The following is a 20,628-nucleotide window of genomic DNA, read 5'->3' as shown; positions in this document are numbered from 1 at the left end:
AAAAACGGTAAAATAATTATAACACAATCGTGAAGTTTTACTCGTAATACGTTACAGTATATTATTATGTTATTCGAAAAATGTTCAATTTCGACAATATATACAAATATGAAATAATCAATAAATGGAAAAAATATTGAGTGACTAAAACATATATTAAGTAGATATATGTGTAATAAGTAATAACAAGTAGGTATGAATGTGTAATAATACAAATAAATAACTTGGTATATAATTTTAAATATTATGCTTAAGTATAACCTATTACTTGTAATTCCTACCTAGGTACCTAATATCATTTTAAATGTAAAAACCAAGGTAATGTATTTGTATCATATTTTTCTATGTACCTAGATAATATGTTGAACATATTTTTGTCACACTTGAGTACTTGACACAATGCCACCTATTAGCAACATCCCCCGTTTTTCTGGAACACCGATGAGGGTTTCTTTATTCTTACAACTTTCTGCAAATCTAATGTAAAATCAGAATTTTTATGAGGATATTGTACGGAGTTTGATTTAATTCTCACGGATTAATCAAAAATAGTAACACGTGCGTTGACTGAGTAGGTAAATTATAAATTTGCTATTAACTATTAGTAGATTAGTTACCGTTTAATAGGAAGAATGGAAAACAAATGGTATTAACGTAGTTGATACGTTATAGTTTGTTATAATTATTTGTCTGTAGCTATTTAAGTCGTAATATGTTTGAAAACATATTTTAATGTTTCTGAACCATTTAATCAAAGTTTTTGAACGTTCTGGAAACTAAATTCGGCAGTAAAAACATGCTTTCGTACATCAAGTTTTCCTCAGCCCTCGTTAGTCGTAGAAACATGATTCTTTCACCAAAATAAACGTGAGAAGTTCTTCTAGGTTTTGTCTTTCTAATTTTTTTTCCGAACCAATTATATTTGCCTTCAAAATGTTCAAAATGTTTAAAAACATCATATAAAAGATAATGGCACATACTTTTACGAAATGTCTAAAAACATTCGTAAAAACTGCAGGGGAAGTCGCTCACTTCCCACAATCCCACGTTCTGCTATATAGTCGTAGATGGTAGGTGTTAAGTAGTTCATCGAGTACTAAGTATCTACATACCTGTAATGGATGTATCAAGACGATCGTCCACATTGGGATATAGATAGTGAATCTGTTTCAAATAGCCTAACTGCAGGTGTTATAATGCTGGTTTTTCGAGTATCTATGGGCATACAAGTTGGCGCCTTGGCGGATCGATTGAAACTTCTGTACAATTCGGCAGAGAACGATCATTCGAAGTTACTAATGAGGATGGTTTTACTGTGTCGTATTCAATAAGTACAGCGAATACTAACAGTGCAGAGGAAAAAATAACATGTGATGGGGTTCAAAATGAAAAAAATATTTATACAGGCGCAAACAAACATGACACGATTGACGACGGGCAATGATTGCGTATATTTAGAATATCACAAAACCCGTCGTTATTACTGGTTCAAGTGTAATTACATTGATTTAAGAATGTAACCAGTACATAATCAAAATATAGTCACCGAATTGCAATGTATCCGTGAACTAATGAATTTTTAAATTTGAACAATATATTATAGAATTATTAGAACTATATTGTAGACTGTACTACTGTAGTAGGTATATTGTTCAATTGTTGAATAATAAAAAAACATCTATTAAATTACCTATGAAGTTTTTATTTTTTCAGCGTAAAAACAACTCATTATATCGATAACACAAGCGTACAAGGTACCTACGTTTGCATTATCAAAGTCATGTAAACAATAAAATCAAGGTTTTAAAAATAAAATATACATTTCTCATCGGCATGACGTCTGTGTCCATTCTCCTCGCGCTTGTGCTTTGATGGAAAATCTTTTCGCGACAACGCCAACAACACTGTGTGGTCAATGTTCGTGGTGAACGCCGTAATATTTGTGTCACTGTTGTCTGTTAAACGTGAACATATGTTAAATAACTGATAATTATGATCGTTAAGGTCCACACACTTGTCAGGGCATCGATGAACTTGGCGGGGCCATGTACTTGTCAGGGTCACTCGCTTGGCAGGGCAGCAACGAACTTGTCGGGTCCACTCACTTGTCAGGGGCATGTTGTCAGGTCCACTCACTTGTCAGAGGTCACTCACTTGTCAATGGCCAAATAACTTGTCAGGGACATGTACTTGTAAGGGCCACACGTCGGGAATTTGTCAGGTACACACACTTGTGAGGAATTTGTCAGGGCAGCAACGTACTTGTCAGGAATCCACTCACTTGACAGGGTCATGTACTTGTCAGAGTAACGCAATAGTCAATGCCACGCACTTGTGTTTAGAAAAAATTATACAGTAAGAACTCGCATTTAAAAAAGCAAACTTTAAACTCCAGATTCTTAAACAGAAAAAACTATTCACAATAATAAGCTCATTAAAGAATGATAGGTAATACAGAGGGCACCAGGTTATCACTGTTTAAAAAATCTCTACAAAAATATCAACAAGAGTTAAATTAATTTTGAAAACAATTGAAGGAGGGTGTACGCGCCTGCAGGCAAATGCATATTAGAAAATAAAAAAAATTTAGAAAAAAATATACAGTGGGAACATATGTTAAAGAGGCCAAACTAAAATGTGCAAAATCTAAAACATAAAAAACTATTCAAAATAATTAGTTGACAATGATAATACAGAGGGCACCAAATTATCAATGGTTAAAATATCTATACAAAAATATCGATCAGAAATAAATTAATTTTGAAAAACATTAAAAAGGGGTGTGGGTGCCTGAAGAAAAATACATTTTAGAAAGCAAACAAGAATTTAGAAACAAGTTTACAAGTCCATTATTATAATAATAATAAGCAAATATTAGGTAGGTACCAACAACTGCCTACCAATATGTTGTTGACTGACTAAATACTTGTATTTATAATCAATGATCCTAATAATAGTACTTATATGAAATAATAATTAAAATATTGTTATAAATAGTACACATTGGCTCTTTATGGTATTGTAATTCCGCAATTATAATTTTTTTACTAATATCGTATCCATTTTAGACTTTAGTCCTGACTTCTGACTGTAGTTCTGTACTTGACTCCTGAGTGTCATACTGCAGTCTGCAATAATATAAACTTATTTAACCTATTTTATGTTACATAATTACGGCGATAATGTTCAGTGTACTTACAAGTAATTAATTTGATCTTTAATTTTTTCAAACTTAAAATGGGAGGACGAAAACCAGTGATCAGTCCTGATGAAGTTATAAATATAATACTCAATTTTAAGGAGAGAGTTAGTACTGAAGTGAATGAAGAAAAAAGTAAGTTATAATAATATAACATTAATATACAATATGTTTAGGTACAGATTTTATAGGTAATTTCAGTGGCGGCGCTAGGCGTGGGCGAAGTGGGCCATTGCCCACGGCCTCGCACCTCAAAGGGCCTCGCGTTTCATAGGGACTTATAATTAACCATAGAAAAATATGGGAGAAGTATCTATACAAAAATTTTTGTATCCATGAAATTATTTTATTAAAAAAAAAATCATAAGCATAAATGTTATATTTCGTCATATTTAGTCATTACTAAAAGTACCAGATCACACTATGCGTTTTGTCGGTTGCCGATCGGCAAACGACCGCGACTATTCTATAATTAACATATAAACCGCGTTATCGGGGCCAGACTGACCGATTCGGCGAACCGATTTTATCTAAACTCGATAACGTAATTTCATTTTGACAGTTGTTGTTAGTTCAATTGGTTGTGTTTTATCCTCGTTTCTGTATCGATCGATTACCGAAAATTATATTCAATTTAATAATATTTAACGAAGCAAAAATCATACCACACGTACCTAAGTTGTAAGTATAAAACTTTATTAATTGTGTTTACATTTTCCATTGTTTTTTTTTTGTTTTATGATATTAGTTATAAAATTATTTTATTATAATATGAAAATAACATAATCAGTATGGAAAACGATTTATTGTGACAGAATAGATATACCTATAATAATAATTTTTTATAATAGGGAAGTATGGAAATAATATATTTTAGTATGTTGTATTGGAAATGTTAGTTAAAACTTTAAGAACTAATAAATAATTGTAATTTGTAATAGAATATTATTTGTATTATAAATATAATTTAATAAATAATAAAATAATAATTTTATAAATATTACATAATAATTTATTATTAAAATATAATTAACTATCCATATGTAGGTATCATGTCTGGATCTAGTAGAGACAGAGATACTGGTCGGAAATGGGAATCTGGTGCTTCCAAAAGAAAGAGAAAAGCTGAAATGATGCAAGTGAACCAAGCTATGAGTACTAGTATGATGAAATTTCTAAACAAAACCAGTACATCAACAACTACAGACTTAGACGAACCTAATGCCAAAATGGATTTAAATGAAGGAATTTCAAAATACAATGAAGAATTGACAAAAGAAGTTGAAACTAAGTCTGATCTTGAAACTTCTCCGCCAATAAATACTTTTGAAAATAAAGAAATTACTTTTTATGTTAACTCTAATATAAATAATATTTGCGATTTAGAGATGCACAAACAAGAAATTGTTTTAAGTGAACCACTAATGAGTTTAGACCCAGGGAAATGGGTGTTTCCGTTATCAGGTTCACAGCGTCACGATTTAGTTCAAAATGGTCCTCAACAGATGCTAGATACTTGCGATGAAAATTATCCTTTAGACAATAATAAGAGACATTTTTCTAACTTCCACTATACAAGAAAATTAAGTAATGGCGAAACTCAACATCGCAGATGGCTAGTTTATTCTCAATCTCAAGATAAAATATATTGTTCACTATTCCTGTCAGTACAGCTTCAGCAGAGAGAAGTTTTTCGAAGCTTAAAATAATTAAAAATTACCTACGAAATACGATGACACAAGAAAGACTCTCAGCATTAGCAGTTTTGTCCATTGAAACGAAAATTGCAAATAATTTAAATTACGAAGATATACTTAAAACATTTAGTGAAGCAAAAAGCCGAAAAGTCCATTTCTTGTAAATAAAAAAAATGAAACTTCTAACAGTATTATTAATTTAAAAAAATATGTATTTAATTTTATAATTATGTTTAAATAAAATTATATTGACTACTTTGCAAATAAAAGGTTAATAATTAGAGTTTATTGTTTTAAAAAATTGTAAATCTTAATATTTATTAAATAACTATTGTTACTTAAATGTTTATTAAAAAAATTTTAAAAAAGGGCCTCTTTAAGTCTACTTCGCCCACATATTAATTTTACCTCGCGCCGCCACTGGGTAATTTTATTAATTATTAAGGTTTTTTCAAAAACTACAGGGATTTTTCAGATAGATTAATTGATAATTTCATTTGATTTAACATAACATAGCTATAGTAGCTCATATTTAATGTTTTAAAACAGTCCCAGTAGTTGTTGCTTTCTTTTTTATTTTTTAAATGTATTAGAAAATATACAATATGTAAACAATAATTACAATTACCATATGAGAGCAGAAGAAATAATATACAAGATATGTATGCTTGAGGGGAGTAACTACCCAGCAGTAACACTCTACTGTTTTTATATTCTAAGATCTTAAGTATATAGAACATTAACATTGTCTTATAAATATTATTTTTATTATTATTAAATATTTGTATGTAAATAAGAATTTAATTAACTAAGTCCTACATTGCTGCACAAAATTGATAATTGTTTTTTTTACTTTTACAATATAATATAAACCTCCATTATAACTAAACGGATATACTACTAAATTATAATAAATTATTATATTTAGTATTGAGCATATAAATTTGAGTGACTAGACTTATGATAATGATTCACTGTAACTATCTGTATTACTTATTAAATGCAATAGGTACTAAATTAATAAAATATTTATTCATATTTGAATATATTTTACCTATATTTGAATATAAAAACCAAAGATTTGTTCAATCAGCAATTATACTGATGCCAATGATCCTAAATTAACTAAACATTGATATTATACACTATAGGTACATAATTACTTATGTTTGGTGCAACGTAGGATTAAAAATTAGTATATAAAATGCTAAATGGTAAGAATATACTAAACCTTCAAGTACCATTATACTATTGTACCAATATCAGTAAGAATAATAAAATTAAAGTTGAAATAATGTCTTGTACCTAACAACCTAAATTCAGAGCTTAAAGTGGGAAAAAATTCCATATATAATTGTACCTATGTATAATGTCTAATGAGGAATGCATATAGTATAAAGTAATGTATAAACAGTGATTGAGTAACATACTTATTCCACTTTTAACCCTGAATAATGTTCAAATTTGTAATTTATGTCATGTAAAATTTAAATCACAAGTAATACTACTTTTTTAAGAATAAAGCTTAATGTTCTATACAAATTCAATATTTTGAAAGAGAATATTTTTTCTCATAATATTAAGTTGTAAGTAGTGGTAGTAGTAGTAGTCTTTTAAGAAAACTAAAGAATTGACCCAGACAAAAAATATTTATTTCATAGAAATGTAGTGTTTTTAGAACTTGAAATTGTAGGTACAAGAAAAAAATCCAAATTCTACACATGGTGGGGTGAGCATACTTAAAAAAATGACACATTCAGACTTTACAGTGTAATCATTGAATTTTACATTGTTTAATAGAGAGCTATTTTAAAATAAAACAATTCTAAATACTTAAATAGGAACCATATTATAATATTTATTATGTTATCGGCTAATTGAATATCTATTAATCTCAGTATATCCATTTACAATAAATAATAAAATCAATTATTTTTTACACATATTCTAGTATAGTCCATATTTTTATTAAATACATTTAATAAAAGTAGAGTTAGAATTGATAAAAAAATAAAAGTTAAACTGTGATTAAATCTCAACTGAATTTTTAATGTTTGGTTACAATGGAGCGTACCTTACAAATAATTTGTCAAAGGGGATGCTTTTTAACCGCCTTAGAGGTAGAGGGACCGTGTCCCTCCACGGCCTCTCACCACTTGAATCCCTGCCTAAATTATTGTAACCTTCAGATTTTAGATTTTTAATTTACCTTCTATATTTGTATGTAAGTGATATACTTATTGTAGGGTACTTAATACTTTTTGTTCGATATTATAGGTCTATTCAAAATTATTCAAAATTATAAATACCTAGGTACCTACATTAAAATATAAATATTTATGTCTCGATATATATATAGAATATTTTGAACAAAACATAATTATAAATTCAATAAATATACTTCCATGTACAAAATGTCTTTCATTAAAACCTAAGCTAGATTGTTGATTCATTTATAATCTATACTAATATTATAAAGAGGAAAGATTTGATTGTTTGTTGGGGATAAACTCCGAAACTACTGAACCGATTTCGAAAATTCTTTCACCAATACAAAGCCACATTCTTTGTGAGTGTCATAGGCTAATTTAAAAAGGGAAGTGATCACCCCCGGTAGGTGCTCAAACAGGAATTTTGAGATTTACGATAGACATTTTTGTTTTTTAATGGTTGCTATGGGTTATATATATAGATAAAAATAATTGTATAGACGTTGTTGTTGTTTTTGGCCATGTCACCAAGTGTGCACTTAAGAGGCCATAACTTAAAAAAATTTAATTTAAGTTTCTTCTAGATATTTTTTTTTTTGATAAAGGTAGACAAACTTATGAGTAATCTTATATTACATTTTCGAATCTTAGATTTAAAAAGAAAAATTTTTATGAATTCTCAACTCAAAATAATTTGCTATTTTTCGTGATTTTTCCGTATTTTGTCAAAATTTGAACTTTAAATGCTTATAAATAAAAACTGTGACTAAGGATTTTTAATTTTTTTCATCTGCCTTTGAAACAATAACCTAGGAGCCTTCTATTACATTTTCAAGCTTTTTTACTCAACAGATAAAATTTTATTGATATTTATAGAAAAAAAAACTAAAAAAATTGAAAACTGACAATGGCCGTAAACAGCTCAAAAAGAGTCAAAATATTTTGTAAATTGTAGGGTGTATAGAAAATGCTAATATAAACATTCAGTCAAAATGTCATGTCCCTACGGTCATTTGTTTTAGAGTTACACCAAAAACCAAAATCGATTTTCTCGAAAACAGATTTTGCGTAAAAATACCCGTTTTCCCTTAATTTTTCTTTTACTTTTCGCGTCGCGTTTGAAAACTACTGAGAAATTTTTGACCTCCGAAAGTACCAACTAGATTCAATTTCCTATCAGAAAAGTTACTGTTGAAGAAAATCCAAGCACTTTTATTGTCCTAAAAGGTGATGACAGACACAAAAATAAAAAAAAAAATAAAAATAAAAATAAAAAAAAAACACACATAATTGTAAAATCAATACGTTCATCGCTTCGCTCAGAATCTAAAAAACAATAACTCAGATATACAATGGACGGTGTACGGGACATGAAAAAAAAAATATTATAATGTAAATACACAGAAGTAATAATACCTAACAGGCGAATTTATTTATTTTTAAATCCGTGACTCAATTATAAATAATAATTTCTGATGCATTGAGGAGTGATGGGGGTGGACAATCAACTGAACTGAAATATAACATTATTTTTTTTAGCAGCGGTCCACCGGGAAAGTTCCTGGTATCCCGCCGGCCCAGTCCGCAACTGGTTCATATTATAATTTGTAATCAAAAAATCTTTTATAAACACAGTTACTTTTTACAGTCATTATAAGTTCAAGTTTGGACGAAATTACATGTTAAAACCAAGAATAATGATTTATTTTATTTGGTTGTTATTTAAAAAAATAGTATATTCGTAGATTTATGAAACTTTTAGAGTATATTATTATTATAATTCATATACACAATGACACTTTCAAATGTAATTTGAATAAATTACTTTAATCACAATATTATTTATTACCATCTTCAATAATTTATAAATACTATACCAATTAATTATATATCAATTAATAATTTTTGAAACATTGTGCTCAAGAAAATAAAAATAAATGTGATTTTAATTATAGTTTTATAATGTACCTATCTATATGTAAAAAATAAATAAATATAATAATAGCTGTTGAATTTGTAGGGACATAATAGCCAATAGGTAACGCATTCGTGTATGTATTACACTATTTATATATTATGTAGGTACGACTATACGACTATATACGAGTATGTAAGTATATATTATTCATAAGTGTGCACTGTGCACACGTCAAGATAAGCAGTTGACCATTCCGTGAACATTTTTTTTAGGTGTAGGTACATGGTCCTTAATCTATATGATATAGAAATTAGGTGAACAATAAAAGTTAAGTATTTTACACAAGGTGTTACACTAAATGAATAGTTAGCTATAACTTATAATGTATAGGATTTGGAAAAAAAATTACCAGTTATAAATTAAAATTATTTCAGTTATAACAATTAACATGCATATAATATCTCTATAAATTAAACCAAAACATATATGTTTTTTCAACTACCCTATATAGGAATGCACCTATTAATAATTATAATTTTTCTACAACCAGGGACTGGAAAAACGACGACGATGTTTGATTATTCGATCTCGCGTATTTTATACATTTCTATTTCGGAACTAAAATATGCGTATACAACACTTGGATAGCATATTTTTCGTGACATTAAATATATATTTTAAGTCTTGAAAGTAAATTTTAGCCCCAAAATAATATAAAAAAAATTTACTTTGAACATCGATTCTTTCGGCGGAATCCGTGACGTGTGTTCGCTATAGCTGCGACGCCGATGTGGAAACGCTCCAGATAAAGAACTGAAAATATTGTAATTTATGAAAAATTTAAAGTACGGAATGTAGTATGTTTTTTGTTCATGTCTGTTTTACATATTGAAATTTTAGAATTTTTAATCGACTGTATTTTCTGCACCGACTTTGAGAATTGCCATAGAATATAAATGATAGATATTATACTACCTACGTCAATATGATGAATCCACAGATATATTATTATACAACTTTTTATATCAAAGAGTTCCGTGTTAAGATCTAAGCAGACTAAGATCTATTTATTTAAATTTGATATGACAATAACCAAAATAAATTATAATTTTGAAATTGAATTATAATAATAAAACATATTATTTTATAATTATTATTTTCGTTTACATATTAATTTAATTATTGATTAAGGTGGGGAATAGATATTAGAAGCACAAGCATATTTTTATAAAAGCATATTGTTTTTTATGAATCATCAAATAAAAATGTGATTCCTGGTTTTTAGAGTTCACATAATGGTATACAGTAAATGCATCAAATTTATAGTACCGACTTTAATATCAACTAGATTTGTAACTTAGACTTAGACTTAGAAGTCTATAATTTTCTCCGAATACTGCTGAGTAAAAAATTAATAAAAATGATTTAATATGTTAATTTTAAATGTATCGGATATATTTTAGATTTTAGATTCTGAGCGGATCGATGACTATTAATTTTACAATGAAGTGTTCAAGAATTTTTTTAATTATTTTTTCTTGTTGTCTGTGTAAACGATAATTATTCGTAATAAAGATTCAATTTTCATATATAATATTATATTATAGCCTTATAGGCACTCAGTATGTAATCATATATCTATTTTTAGTTTAGTTGTAGGTATTTAGTAAATAATAATAGGTATACGAAATACTGTTTTCGAATAATAATTTATTGTTTGTATTATTTCTTACACCGTTAACTAAAATTTTGTAAAATTTTAGTTTGGAAGGTGTTGTGCATAAATGATGTACAAGTGTATTTTTGGTGTTTTAAGGCTGCTGTAAGATTAATTTATGAGAATCCTTGCATTAAATTGTTAGGATTTTTTATGTGAATAATTATTTTATAGTAGGTACTTACATATTAGTCGATCAGAAACTATTTACACTGAATGTTAATAGTAAAAAGCTATTAAAATATCTATTATTTGTAATTATTTGTTGATAATAATTAAGACTTAAATATTAGCTGCAGTAATCTTGTTCCTTTCACAAAATGTTTTTTAATTATTCTTAATTTAATTTACATTTATACGTTTGGCATTTATCCCAAAGTGATCTCTGACTAATCATTCAATTATGAATTTAATAGTTACATTCCCAGTTACATTAATTGGATTATAAATTAGAATAAACTACAGTTTCCAGCTTCTACTACAACATTATTTTATAATATTTTATTTTATGTTTTTAATTTTTAAAATGCTGCAGTGTGCACCTTGTGCCAGTGATTTTACACGTAATATAATAAAAAATGTATACTAGTGATGGGTACCCGATTGTTTAATTCAATTATTTACACGATTTCAATAAAAAAAAGGTGGATAAGTGGATGTCGCTCTGCTGTACGGTAGGTTACAAGTGGGTCGCTGTAATGGATGGTGTTAAATTTGAATTCAATGATATAATATCATTGTATAAGAAAAACGATTCTGAGCGAAAACGGTCAGTCAGCCTATGATTTTACCAAGTATATTTGATGATATTATTGTGAATAAAGTAATTTAAATATAACCTATTTACGTGGAGCCTTGTTTTAAATTTTCAATCCTTAGCCATAAAAGTTAAAAATTTATAAATTTTTAACTACAAAATAATTAATAAATTATAAATTTGATAAATGTTGTCAAAATTTGAAATTTAAATGCTTATAAAAAAAAATTGTGCCTATGTATTTTTAATATTTTTCAACTGCTATTAGAACGATATATCAGGAGCCTTATATTAAATTTTCACGCTTTTTTACCCAACAAATAAAAATTTATTGATATTTATAGAAAAAAAAACTAAAAAAATTGAAAACTGACAATGTCCGTAAACAGCTCAAAAAGAGTCAAAATATTTTCAACATTTTATGGTGTATAGAAAATGCTAATATAAACATTCAGTGAAATTTTCAAGTATCTACAGTCATTCGTTTTTTAATTACAATAAAATAAGAAAATTGTTACATGAGAAATCGAGTAAATATCAAATGTTGTAAAAATATAAATTTCAGACGCTCATAAAAATTTAATTTAAGTTTCTTCTAGACATTTTTTTTTTGATAAAGGTAGACAAACTTATGAGTAATCTTATATTACATTTTCAAATCTTAGATTTGAAAAGAAAAATTTTTATGAATTCTCATCAAAATAATTTGCTATTTTTCGTGATTTTTCCGTATTTTGTCAAAATTTGAACTTTAAATGCTTATAATTAAAAACTGTGACTAAGGATTTTTAATTTTTTTCATCTGCCTTTGAAACAATAACCTAGGAGCCTTCTATTAAATTTTCAAGCTTTTTTACTCAACAGATAAAATTTTATTGATATTTATAGAAAAAAAAACTAAAAAAATTGAAAACTGACAATGGCCGTAAACAGCTCAAAAAGAGTCAAAATATTTTGTAAATTTTATGGTGTATAGAAAATGCAAATATAAACAACCAGTGAAAATTTCATGCATCTACGGTCATTTGTTTTAGAGTTACACCAATAACCAAAATCGATTTTGTTAAAAATCGATTTTGCGTAAAAATTCCCGTTTTTCCTTAATTTTTCTTTTGTTTTTCACATCGCTTTTGAAAACTACTGGGAAATTAAAATTTTGACCTCCCCAATGCACCAACGATATTCACTTTCCCATCGAACAAGATACTGAAGTCGAAAATCGAAGCATTATTTCGACTACTTATCGTGTACACAGACACAAAAATAAAAAAATAAAAAAAATAAAAAAAAAATAAAAAAAAAAATAAAAAAAAAAACACACATCATTGTAAAATCAATACATTCATCGTTTCACTCAGAATCTAATATCTATGACGTATAAACATCCGCAGACCGCTTTTGTATATTAACTATAAATTCATAATTGTATGAGCTGTAGGTACATACAAATTATTTAAAAAACAAGAATAATTCCTATTTTATGTCACACTGGTTGATCTAGCAACTACTGATTGCTACGACAATTGTGCATTTTTTTTTTAGCATAATCCGTTTTGAAAACGTCCAGAAAAGAGTTTGTTTTAAGACTGTGTGTCTTGATAACAACTAATTTAATTTAAAGTGTATTGTTATATTATATTATAGTGAAAAATAATAATTATAGTAAAATATATGATTGCAAAACATTTAATACCTATATCTATCCATCTAGGGTATAATGGTATAAACTATACTAAAAAAGGTGTAAGTATGCTAATAAAGTATATGAGGTGTATAATGTATTTATGTATGTAAAATATAAAGAATTATAACATTGTATTATTTTAAATACTTCGCGCCAAGGCTGGGCAAGTTAATGATTTTTTTTAACTCAGTTAAATTAAGTTAATATGCACCAATAACAAAAAGTTAAAAGTTAAAAGTTAATTTAACTATAGGTTAACTCAGTTAAGTTAAAAGTTAATACACACTTTTTGTTAAGTTAAAAAAAAGTTAATTTGTCTATACAACGCTTGCGTATTTAATTTTTTTCCAGCCCAAAACTAAATTATAGGATATAGTGTTAATACTTCATACAGTATTTCCATATAAGTTAGAATCAAATGATATACATTTTTAACTTTAAACAATTTACGATACATATTTTAAACGAAATAGACTGGAATAGTGAAATATTATAAAATTAAAAACAAAATAAATTAACTTAACTTACATCTTAAAATGAAAAATTAACTCGTTAATTTCACGTTAATTAAGAAAGAACTTTAGTAAGTTAACAGTTAAGTTAATGAAAAGCCAAAAGTAACTAATTAAGTTAAAAAGTTAAAATAAAATTAACTTTTAAACTTAAAATTACCTTTTTAACTCGTTAATCAGCCTTGCGATTAACTCTAATTTTTAAACTAACGATGCTAAATGTGATCTGCTGATCGTAAATTTGTTATACAAGACGGAGACGTTAAAAAGCCCATGTTACGTTTGACGTCCTCTTAAATCGTGGTCATGGAATTCGGTAAAATTTAAATGCCCGCCACATCTACCAGAAGTGCCACCAATAGATAACCGTTCTGACTTATCACTAAGATAGTAATAATTGTTAACAACATAATAATATTATTTATTGTTCGCCGACTTTTGAATCATTCGATTATTTGAAATTTGAACAGAAATACGGACTACATTTGTACAGAGTTGTCTTCATACATTTTAGTAAAAAATTACCATGCATAAGTGTATTTTTTTTAGTAAAACATCCAAAGTATCGTCTCGCCACATTAGTTTAATTTTCATTTGTAAGTATTATTTTTTAGTTAGTAGTTTTACTGATTATATTTTCTTAATAATATGGGGTTTGTCTAATTTGCTAATTTGTTCTCAAATATAGATTTCAAAAAAATGAAAATAATGGCTAAAAATCTTCAAATTAAATGATTACCCAATTTCTATCAGTCATAGAATCTGCGGTAATCATTTCACAATCAGTAATTATTAACAAGGCTCAGTAAATTAGTAGATATTATGGCGAGAGACTGTTTCAAAACATAATCCATACAACTTATATAGGATAGAGAAGTAAAATAAACATTATAAAATAAATTTTAATAATTTACAGCAACACTGGTACTACTCTGAGAACGATTAGTAAATCATCTAAGCGGTAAAATAATTTAATATAATTCATGAATCAAGTATTTAGATATTTTTTACAACTTGACATTTTCAGAAAATTATATTTCTCCAACGATGAGTTAAAAGAAAATGAACAGATAAACAAAGGATTTGGATACGTTACAGTTGATGATTTAAATTCACCCAGGAAAGCTTTAGAAACTTAAAAATGTCTAATTCACACACTTATGTTAGTATATTACTCAAGTGTCCGATTTTAAATGTTTGCCATAACCAAAAGTTACTTAGTGGTTTATTGTTTTTAGTTCATACAGTAGATTATACTTATTATTGTTTTGAAAACTGAAATATAATATGATGTATCACATACAAGGAACTAGGAATTCGAGCCAATGTATTGATAATGTTTCAGACGTTGACATTCTTGAAGATTATACTGCCGACTCAGATGAAGCCATACAATATTGGCGTGAGTTATGAAACTTAATTGTAAGAATATTATTTTGACAAAATTTGATTTTGATTTTTTGGTTACTAAAAAAAAATTATAGATACATGATTTTTTCACCGAATGTTCCGATTAACATTTTCTATACTCTATACAATTTTTCTCTTTTTGAGCTAATTATTGGGATAAGATATTTTTATTAGTTATGTTATTATAATTAGTGTCAAAAAAAAAGTTCTTTGCCATGTCAAAGAGTTTGAAAATGTAATACAAGGATTATAACTTAAGGTGTTTTCTGAGCAACACTTGGACCTTATGTTACATGCCACTGCCTAGGGTACACTGGAAAATAATTATTAAAATTCACTTACGCTGTAGCCCATAAGTCTTATAAATTAAATTAAACTTTTAGTTTCGGCATTTGGTATAGTTAGTTGGGTACTAGCTATGTACTTTTTAATAATTGTTTTACTACCTATGTAGTTATGGCAGCTAAAGTGGTAAACTTTTATACATAATCAACAGCTTGTTTATGATTTGCCCATCTCATATCAGAAAATTTTTTCAATGTTAAAGTCCTGCCTATCACACCTTCAATTTGTCTTACTTGTATATCTTTTAAAATATGTAATGTAGGTTAACTTCTGGTTAGAAATGTGGACCATGCAAGTTGGTAACAAAGTTGTCGCAAGCAAATTGATTAAAATATGATAATTTATAATTTATAACGTATAACATTTTGTATTGTACAGTTCTACGTTTGACATCAACCGCCAGACTTGGAATAAGTATACTTAATAATACAAAATGTGTATATTATAAACTATAAAACAAAAAAAAAATCTAAAAATCCCACACATTGTAAAACCTACAGTAGGTACATCATTAATTCCTATTTACTCCAAATACAAAATAGTAAAAAATAAACTCCTCTATCTTAATATGTTGGATAATCATTGAATCAAGAACAATTTTGGGATTGACCACCCATTCTTCTAATCATTGTTGTGGTTTTACAAGGAGTGTTGCTTAACATTTTAAAGTTTTTTGACCAAGCAAACATTTTTTTATCAACATTAATTTTAAAAACTAGTAATAATGGAAATTGTCATATGCCTATAAATCTCTCAACATGATCAAAATATTTTGAATATTATATGGCATATAGAAAATGCTAATATAAACAATCAATTACAATTTCACGTATCTAAGGTATTTTTTTTTTAGAGTTAAGCACGCAAAAACTAAAATCGATTTTGTCGAATACCAATTTTGCATAAAAATTCTCGTTTTTCCCTGCAATTTTTACCTCCCCAATGCACCAAATAGAATCACTTTCCCACCAGAAAAGATACTGAAGTTAAAAATCGAAACATTATTTTGACTACTTATCGTGTATACAGACACAAAAAAAACAGTTGTAGAATTAATTTATTCATTGCTGCGCTCAGAATTTAAAATATTATTTATTCAACTAATTTTGTATTCTAATTATTTATTTGGTTTTCAGTTGATGAAAATAATTTCGAATCTGTGACTGCCTATTGAGCAAATTTTGATGCGACATAGGAACCTTTATTGAATGATAATCCAAGACGTTTTGTCATATTTTCTATTATAAATGACGATATTTGAGCAATTTGCAAACTGTTAACTCTAGTTCATCAAAGTGACTAAAAGTAATTGTCTAATTAAAGTGGACTTTTGTTTTTAGGGTCTTGAAGATTGAATGAGATTGACTGATGAAGAGCGTCATTTTGTATCCTACATATAAGCATTTTTTACTGCTTCATATGACATAGTCAATGAAAATCTTGTTAAACTATTTTCTCAAGAAGTTCAACTAACTGAGGCTAGATTTTTTTATGGGTTTCAAATAATGATAGAGAATATACATTCAGAAATGTATAGCTTATTAATTGATACATATATTCATGACCCAAAAGAAAAGTACATTTATACATTTTTTGGTTATTTTTATTATTATAATATAATATGACTAATTTCTCTTATTTTTTTTTTATATATATAGACTTTAATTAATGCTTCTGAAACTATGCCATGTGTAAAAAAAATGGCAGATTGGGCTTTTAAATGCATTACTTATAGCAGCGGTTCTCAAACTGTGCTCCGCGGAGCCCTAAGGCTCCGCAAGAGTAGTATAGGGGGTTCCCAATGGATCGTTGAATCAGAACTCTTGCCTATCAAGCCAAATATAAAAATACTGGTCAAAAAAAAAAGCCAACATCATGGATCACATTAAAATTACTCAATATTAAAATTTATAAATTAGTAAAACATTATGTTTTTTTTCCTATTAAATTAATTAATTAATAATTTGTATATATTCGTATTTCACAGAAAAATATAAAATAAAAAGCAAATCATTTACAATTGACATGATTTTTTATGCATTATTGTTGTCTCAAATAGACATTTCTGATTTTTGGGGCTCCGTAATTTTTTTGAGGAACAAGGGCTCTGCAAACAAAAAAGTTTGAGAACCCTTGACTTATAGTAAAGCAACTTTTGGCAAAAGGTTAGTGGCCTTTGCTGTTGTTAAAGGTATATTTTTATCTGAAAATTTTCCTTCAATAATATGGTTGAGAAAAGGATAATTAATGCCAGGTTTAACTTTTAGCCACGAGTTGATTTCTAGAGATGAGGTATGTTAATGTTTTCAAGGATAATATTATAATGCCTTTAACATATTTTATTATTTTAATGTTTATTTAGGGTTTACATAACAATTATGCCTGTCGCTTATTTAAATATTTATATCAAAAGCCTCCTCAAGCTGTTATAACACAGATCATTTGTGACTCGGTGACTATTGAACAAGATTTTTTGACTAATGCTTTACCAATTAGGTTGATTGGCAAGAGGTGTGAAAATATGGCTATATTTATTGAATTTGTTGCTGAAAGACAAAGAATTGGGATGTCCTATAGTATGTACATTTATTGATCATAGTAAGATTAAATTTAATATTTAATTAAATATGTAAATTATAGGTTTACAGATCGTCAAATCCGTTCACATTCACTTACTTCTCAACAAGGAAATACAAACTTCTTTGAAAGAAGACTAAGCGAAAACCAATTACCTTCAGTTGTACTTTGAATTATGTTTATGAATAAAATTATTTGTCAATGACTAATTTATCATTATACGAAAACTTTATTTTTTTATTTTTTAGTATAAAATCTAAATAAATTATATTATCATACTTTTCATATTTGTCGTATTTATAGTTTAATTGTAATGTAAAATTTAGAAATATATGACTGATGCGTTGTAATTTATTGTTATACTTGCAGAAGTTATTTTTACATACTAAATAAGAGTAAGAAGAAATAAATTATAATATAATATAAGATATAACCGTACGCATATAAAAAAATTAAAACATTTTTTTTTTATGTCTGGTTAAAACAGAGCTTTAAACTAAATCTTATGATTAATATGTTGCTTTGAACTTTTACCGTCTTTTATTTACATTTTATTATTATAAGAGCGCAGATTTGTACGCGTTTGCATATTTATTCTGGTATGATATTCTAAGCAGGGACTAGAACCGTACCGAAATTGACCGGTTTTGAACCGAAACCGAAACTTATATTTTGATGTAGAGGTTTTCAGTACTGTTTTTCGGTTCCAAAATCCTATAGATATTTTATCTATGGTGTAAGTAGGTAATAACTAATTAATATTATAAAATCGTAGACCTATAAAAGTTTATCAATGCTAAGAAATAAGAACATTATTATGTGTACAACAGAATTGTCATAAAAGAAATACCAAAAATCCAAATTCTAATTTCCATGTAATCGATATCAATATTATTATTGAATCGCAATTCGTAATAGCCGATGTAGAATTTCTGAAAATAATAGCAATTTGGACGGTTATAAGTGTTTCAGAATTCAGAGCAAGTTGTCATATAAATTATAAATTATAATTGTTACCTTACTATGATATGCCTGCATTGTTAATATTAAATACCTAAACCTAATGCGGATATCGTTAACTCTTTACTCTATACTATGCTCTGTACGACAATTCGACTGTACCTACTACCGGGCAGGGCTGATGAACTCCGCCGGAGCGATGAAACAGCGTCTTAAGGCGTGAAGGAGCCGCCCTCGCGAAATATGGCTAAAGGTGTAACAAACCCCAAGGGAAAGGTCTTATACTCACCGTCACACAGATGGTTTTCGTTTTACCCACTACTATATTGTTTAAATTTATATTTTTATATAAAAGTTAAAAATTATTATATCAAACCAAAACATGGTTCGCCCAAGTGTGTCAAAAATGCGTTCTTATTTTTTTTTTTTTAATAATAATTTTTTATTTATTTTAAATATTAAAATTTATTTATTTATTATTTTTTATAATAGGTATTACCTTTTTTTTTTTTGCAGTTTGAAATCGACGGCGCCGCGGGAATTGCTTTCGCATTACTTCCGCGAATATTACCTAAATTCTGAAATAGTTACGCTTAATTACAAATACTTGTCACTAAAAAGAGGTTATTAACATTTTAATTTTTTTACATAGTACTTTATTGATAAAAATAAAATAAAAAAAGTCAAATATCAAGGGTTAAAACCGGTATTAACCGAAACCGAAATTTTGGGTTTTTAAGAACCGAAATCTGAACCCAAACCGATAAAATCATAAAGGTTCCAGTCCCTGATTCTAAGTGAGCACGGAATTTGTTTCATGACCATAACAATTTAAACTATATGAAACTTTTGGCTGCATATTTCGACAATTAACTCATTGTTTTTCATTTTAATGACATATTTTACGATTTTAATGCCACATTTATGTTTTTTTTTTTAGACATTTTTGAATTAATTACTATAGCGATATTGACCAAAGAAACACACTGGGAACACGCGTTGTTTTCTTAAACTATAATATGCTTCTTTTTTTCTATGATATGAGATACAGAAATCTAATTCTTATACATACATTTCAACATTTGTTTCATGTCATTCTGATTGTAAACAAATACATTTTTATTGCTTTCTTGCAATCATTTCAGTTGTGGCATTTTGATTTTGAATATGTTTATTGTGAAATAAATTAAATATTTTTTTTAAATAAAATTTAATTCCACATTAATAATTTTTTATTATATTTGTTTGAAATAATTTTTGTTTTGGTTTTTTATAAGCCTTAACATCACTTGATGATTGAATTATTGATGTTGTTATTTTGATAGTTGTATGTTTTGGTTGAAGGCACGTAAATGTAGGTCATTTCTTACGCATCAGACATTATATAGTCAAAACAGGTAAGCAGGTACCAATTTTTTTCTATAGGCATGTTATTTTTTACCAACATTAAACTTTCAAAATTAGATTGAGGCAAAATGCCCTCCTCTCCCATCAAAATGACCAATAACACCTCTGATATCAATTTGTAGGTACACAAATTATGCACGTATAAAAATTTAAAATTTAAAATATTTTCATGAACTGTAATAGCATGAATGTAGGTAATTGAACTTCACGGGTGTAATCATAAGGTAAAAAAATG

The 20,628-nt window shown here is 27.5% G+C and overlaps 2 protein-coding genes and 1 long non-coding RNA gene across 12 annotated transcripts; 2 read left to right on the top strand and 1 right to left on the bottom strand.

The window, feature by feature from the left end:
* Positions 1-1,703: 1,703 nt before the first annotated feature.
* LOC132948794 (uncharacterized) lies at positions 1,704-20,483 on the bottom strand. 2 transcript variants are annotated; one of them, XR_009665043.1, is made up of 5 exons: positions 20,067-20,483; positions 19,486-19,564; positions 9,753-9,837; positions 2,015-2,331; positions 1,704-1,955 (listed from the first exon to the last, which is right to left on the bottom strand). It is a non-coding gene; the product is annotated as an uncharacterized LOC132948794 (long non-coding RNA). The 2 variants fall into 2 exon arrangements; XR_009665044.1 differs by lacking the exons at positions 9,753-9,837; positions 19,486-19,564; positions 20,067-20,483 and adding an exon at positions 3,001-3,391.
* Positions 3,441-5,308, top strand: LOC132949514 (zinc finger MYM-type protein 5-like). The gene is made up of 2 exons (XM_061020449.1): positions 3,441-3,880; positions 4,247-5,308. The coding sequence occupies exon 2, from the start codon at positions 4,252-4,254 to the stop codon at positions 4,906-4,908; it is 657 nt and encodes a 218-aa protein (XP_060876432.1). The 5' UTR covers positions 3,441-3,880; positions 4,247-4,251; the 3' UTR covers positions 4,909-5,308.
* LOC132949380 (ribonucleoside-diphosphate reductase subunit M2 B-like) lies at positions 14,044-18,311 on the top strand. 9 transcript variants are annotated; one of them, XR_009665102.1, is made up of 9 exons: positions 14,045-14,290; positions 14,383-14,655; positions 14,722-14,856; positions 14,933-15,096; positions 16,790-17,025; positions 17,108-17,614; positions 17,717-17,741; positions 17,812-18,025; positions 18,090-18,311. XR_009665102.1 is itself a non-coding variant. In XM_061020240.1 (4 exons), the coding sequence occupies exons 2-4, from the start codon at positions 17,697-17,699 to the stop codon at positions 18,164-18,166; spliced, it is 336 nt and encodes a 111-aa protein (XP_060876223.1). In that variant the 5' UTR covers positions 15,137-17,025; positions 17,108-17,696; the 3' UTR covers positions 18,167-18,311. The 9 variants fall into 9 exon arrangements, 1 of the variants encoding a protein (XP_060876223.1); XR_009665101.1 differs by having other exon boundaries at positions 17,108-17,640; XR_009665099.1 differs by having other exon boundaries at positions 14,044-14,290; positions 15,040-15,096; positions 16,586-17,025; positions 17,108-17,741.
* Positions 20,484-20,628: the final 145 nt, after the last annotated feature.

The sequence above is a fragment of the Metopolophium dirhodum genome, chromosome 7 (assembly GCF_019925205.1).
Source record: "Metopolophium dirhodum isolate CAU chromosome 7, ASM1992520v1, whole genome shotgun sequence".
NCBI classification, from domain to species: Eukaryota; Metazoa; Arthropoda; class Insecta; order Hemiptera; family Aphididae; genus Metopolophium; species Metopolophium dirhodum.
Note: the sequence above shows the minus strand (reverse complement) of the source record. Positions and strands in the feature narration are given on the sequence as shown.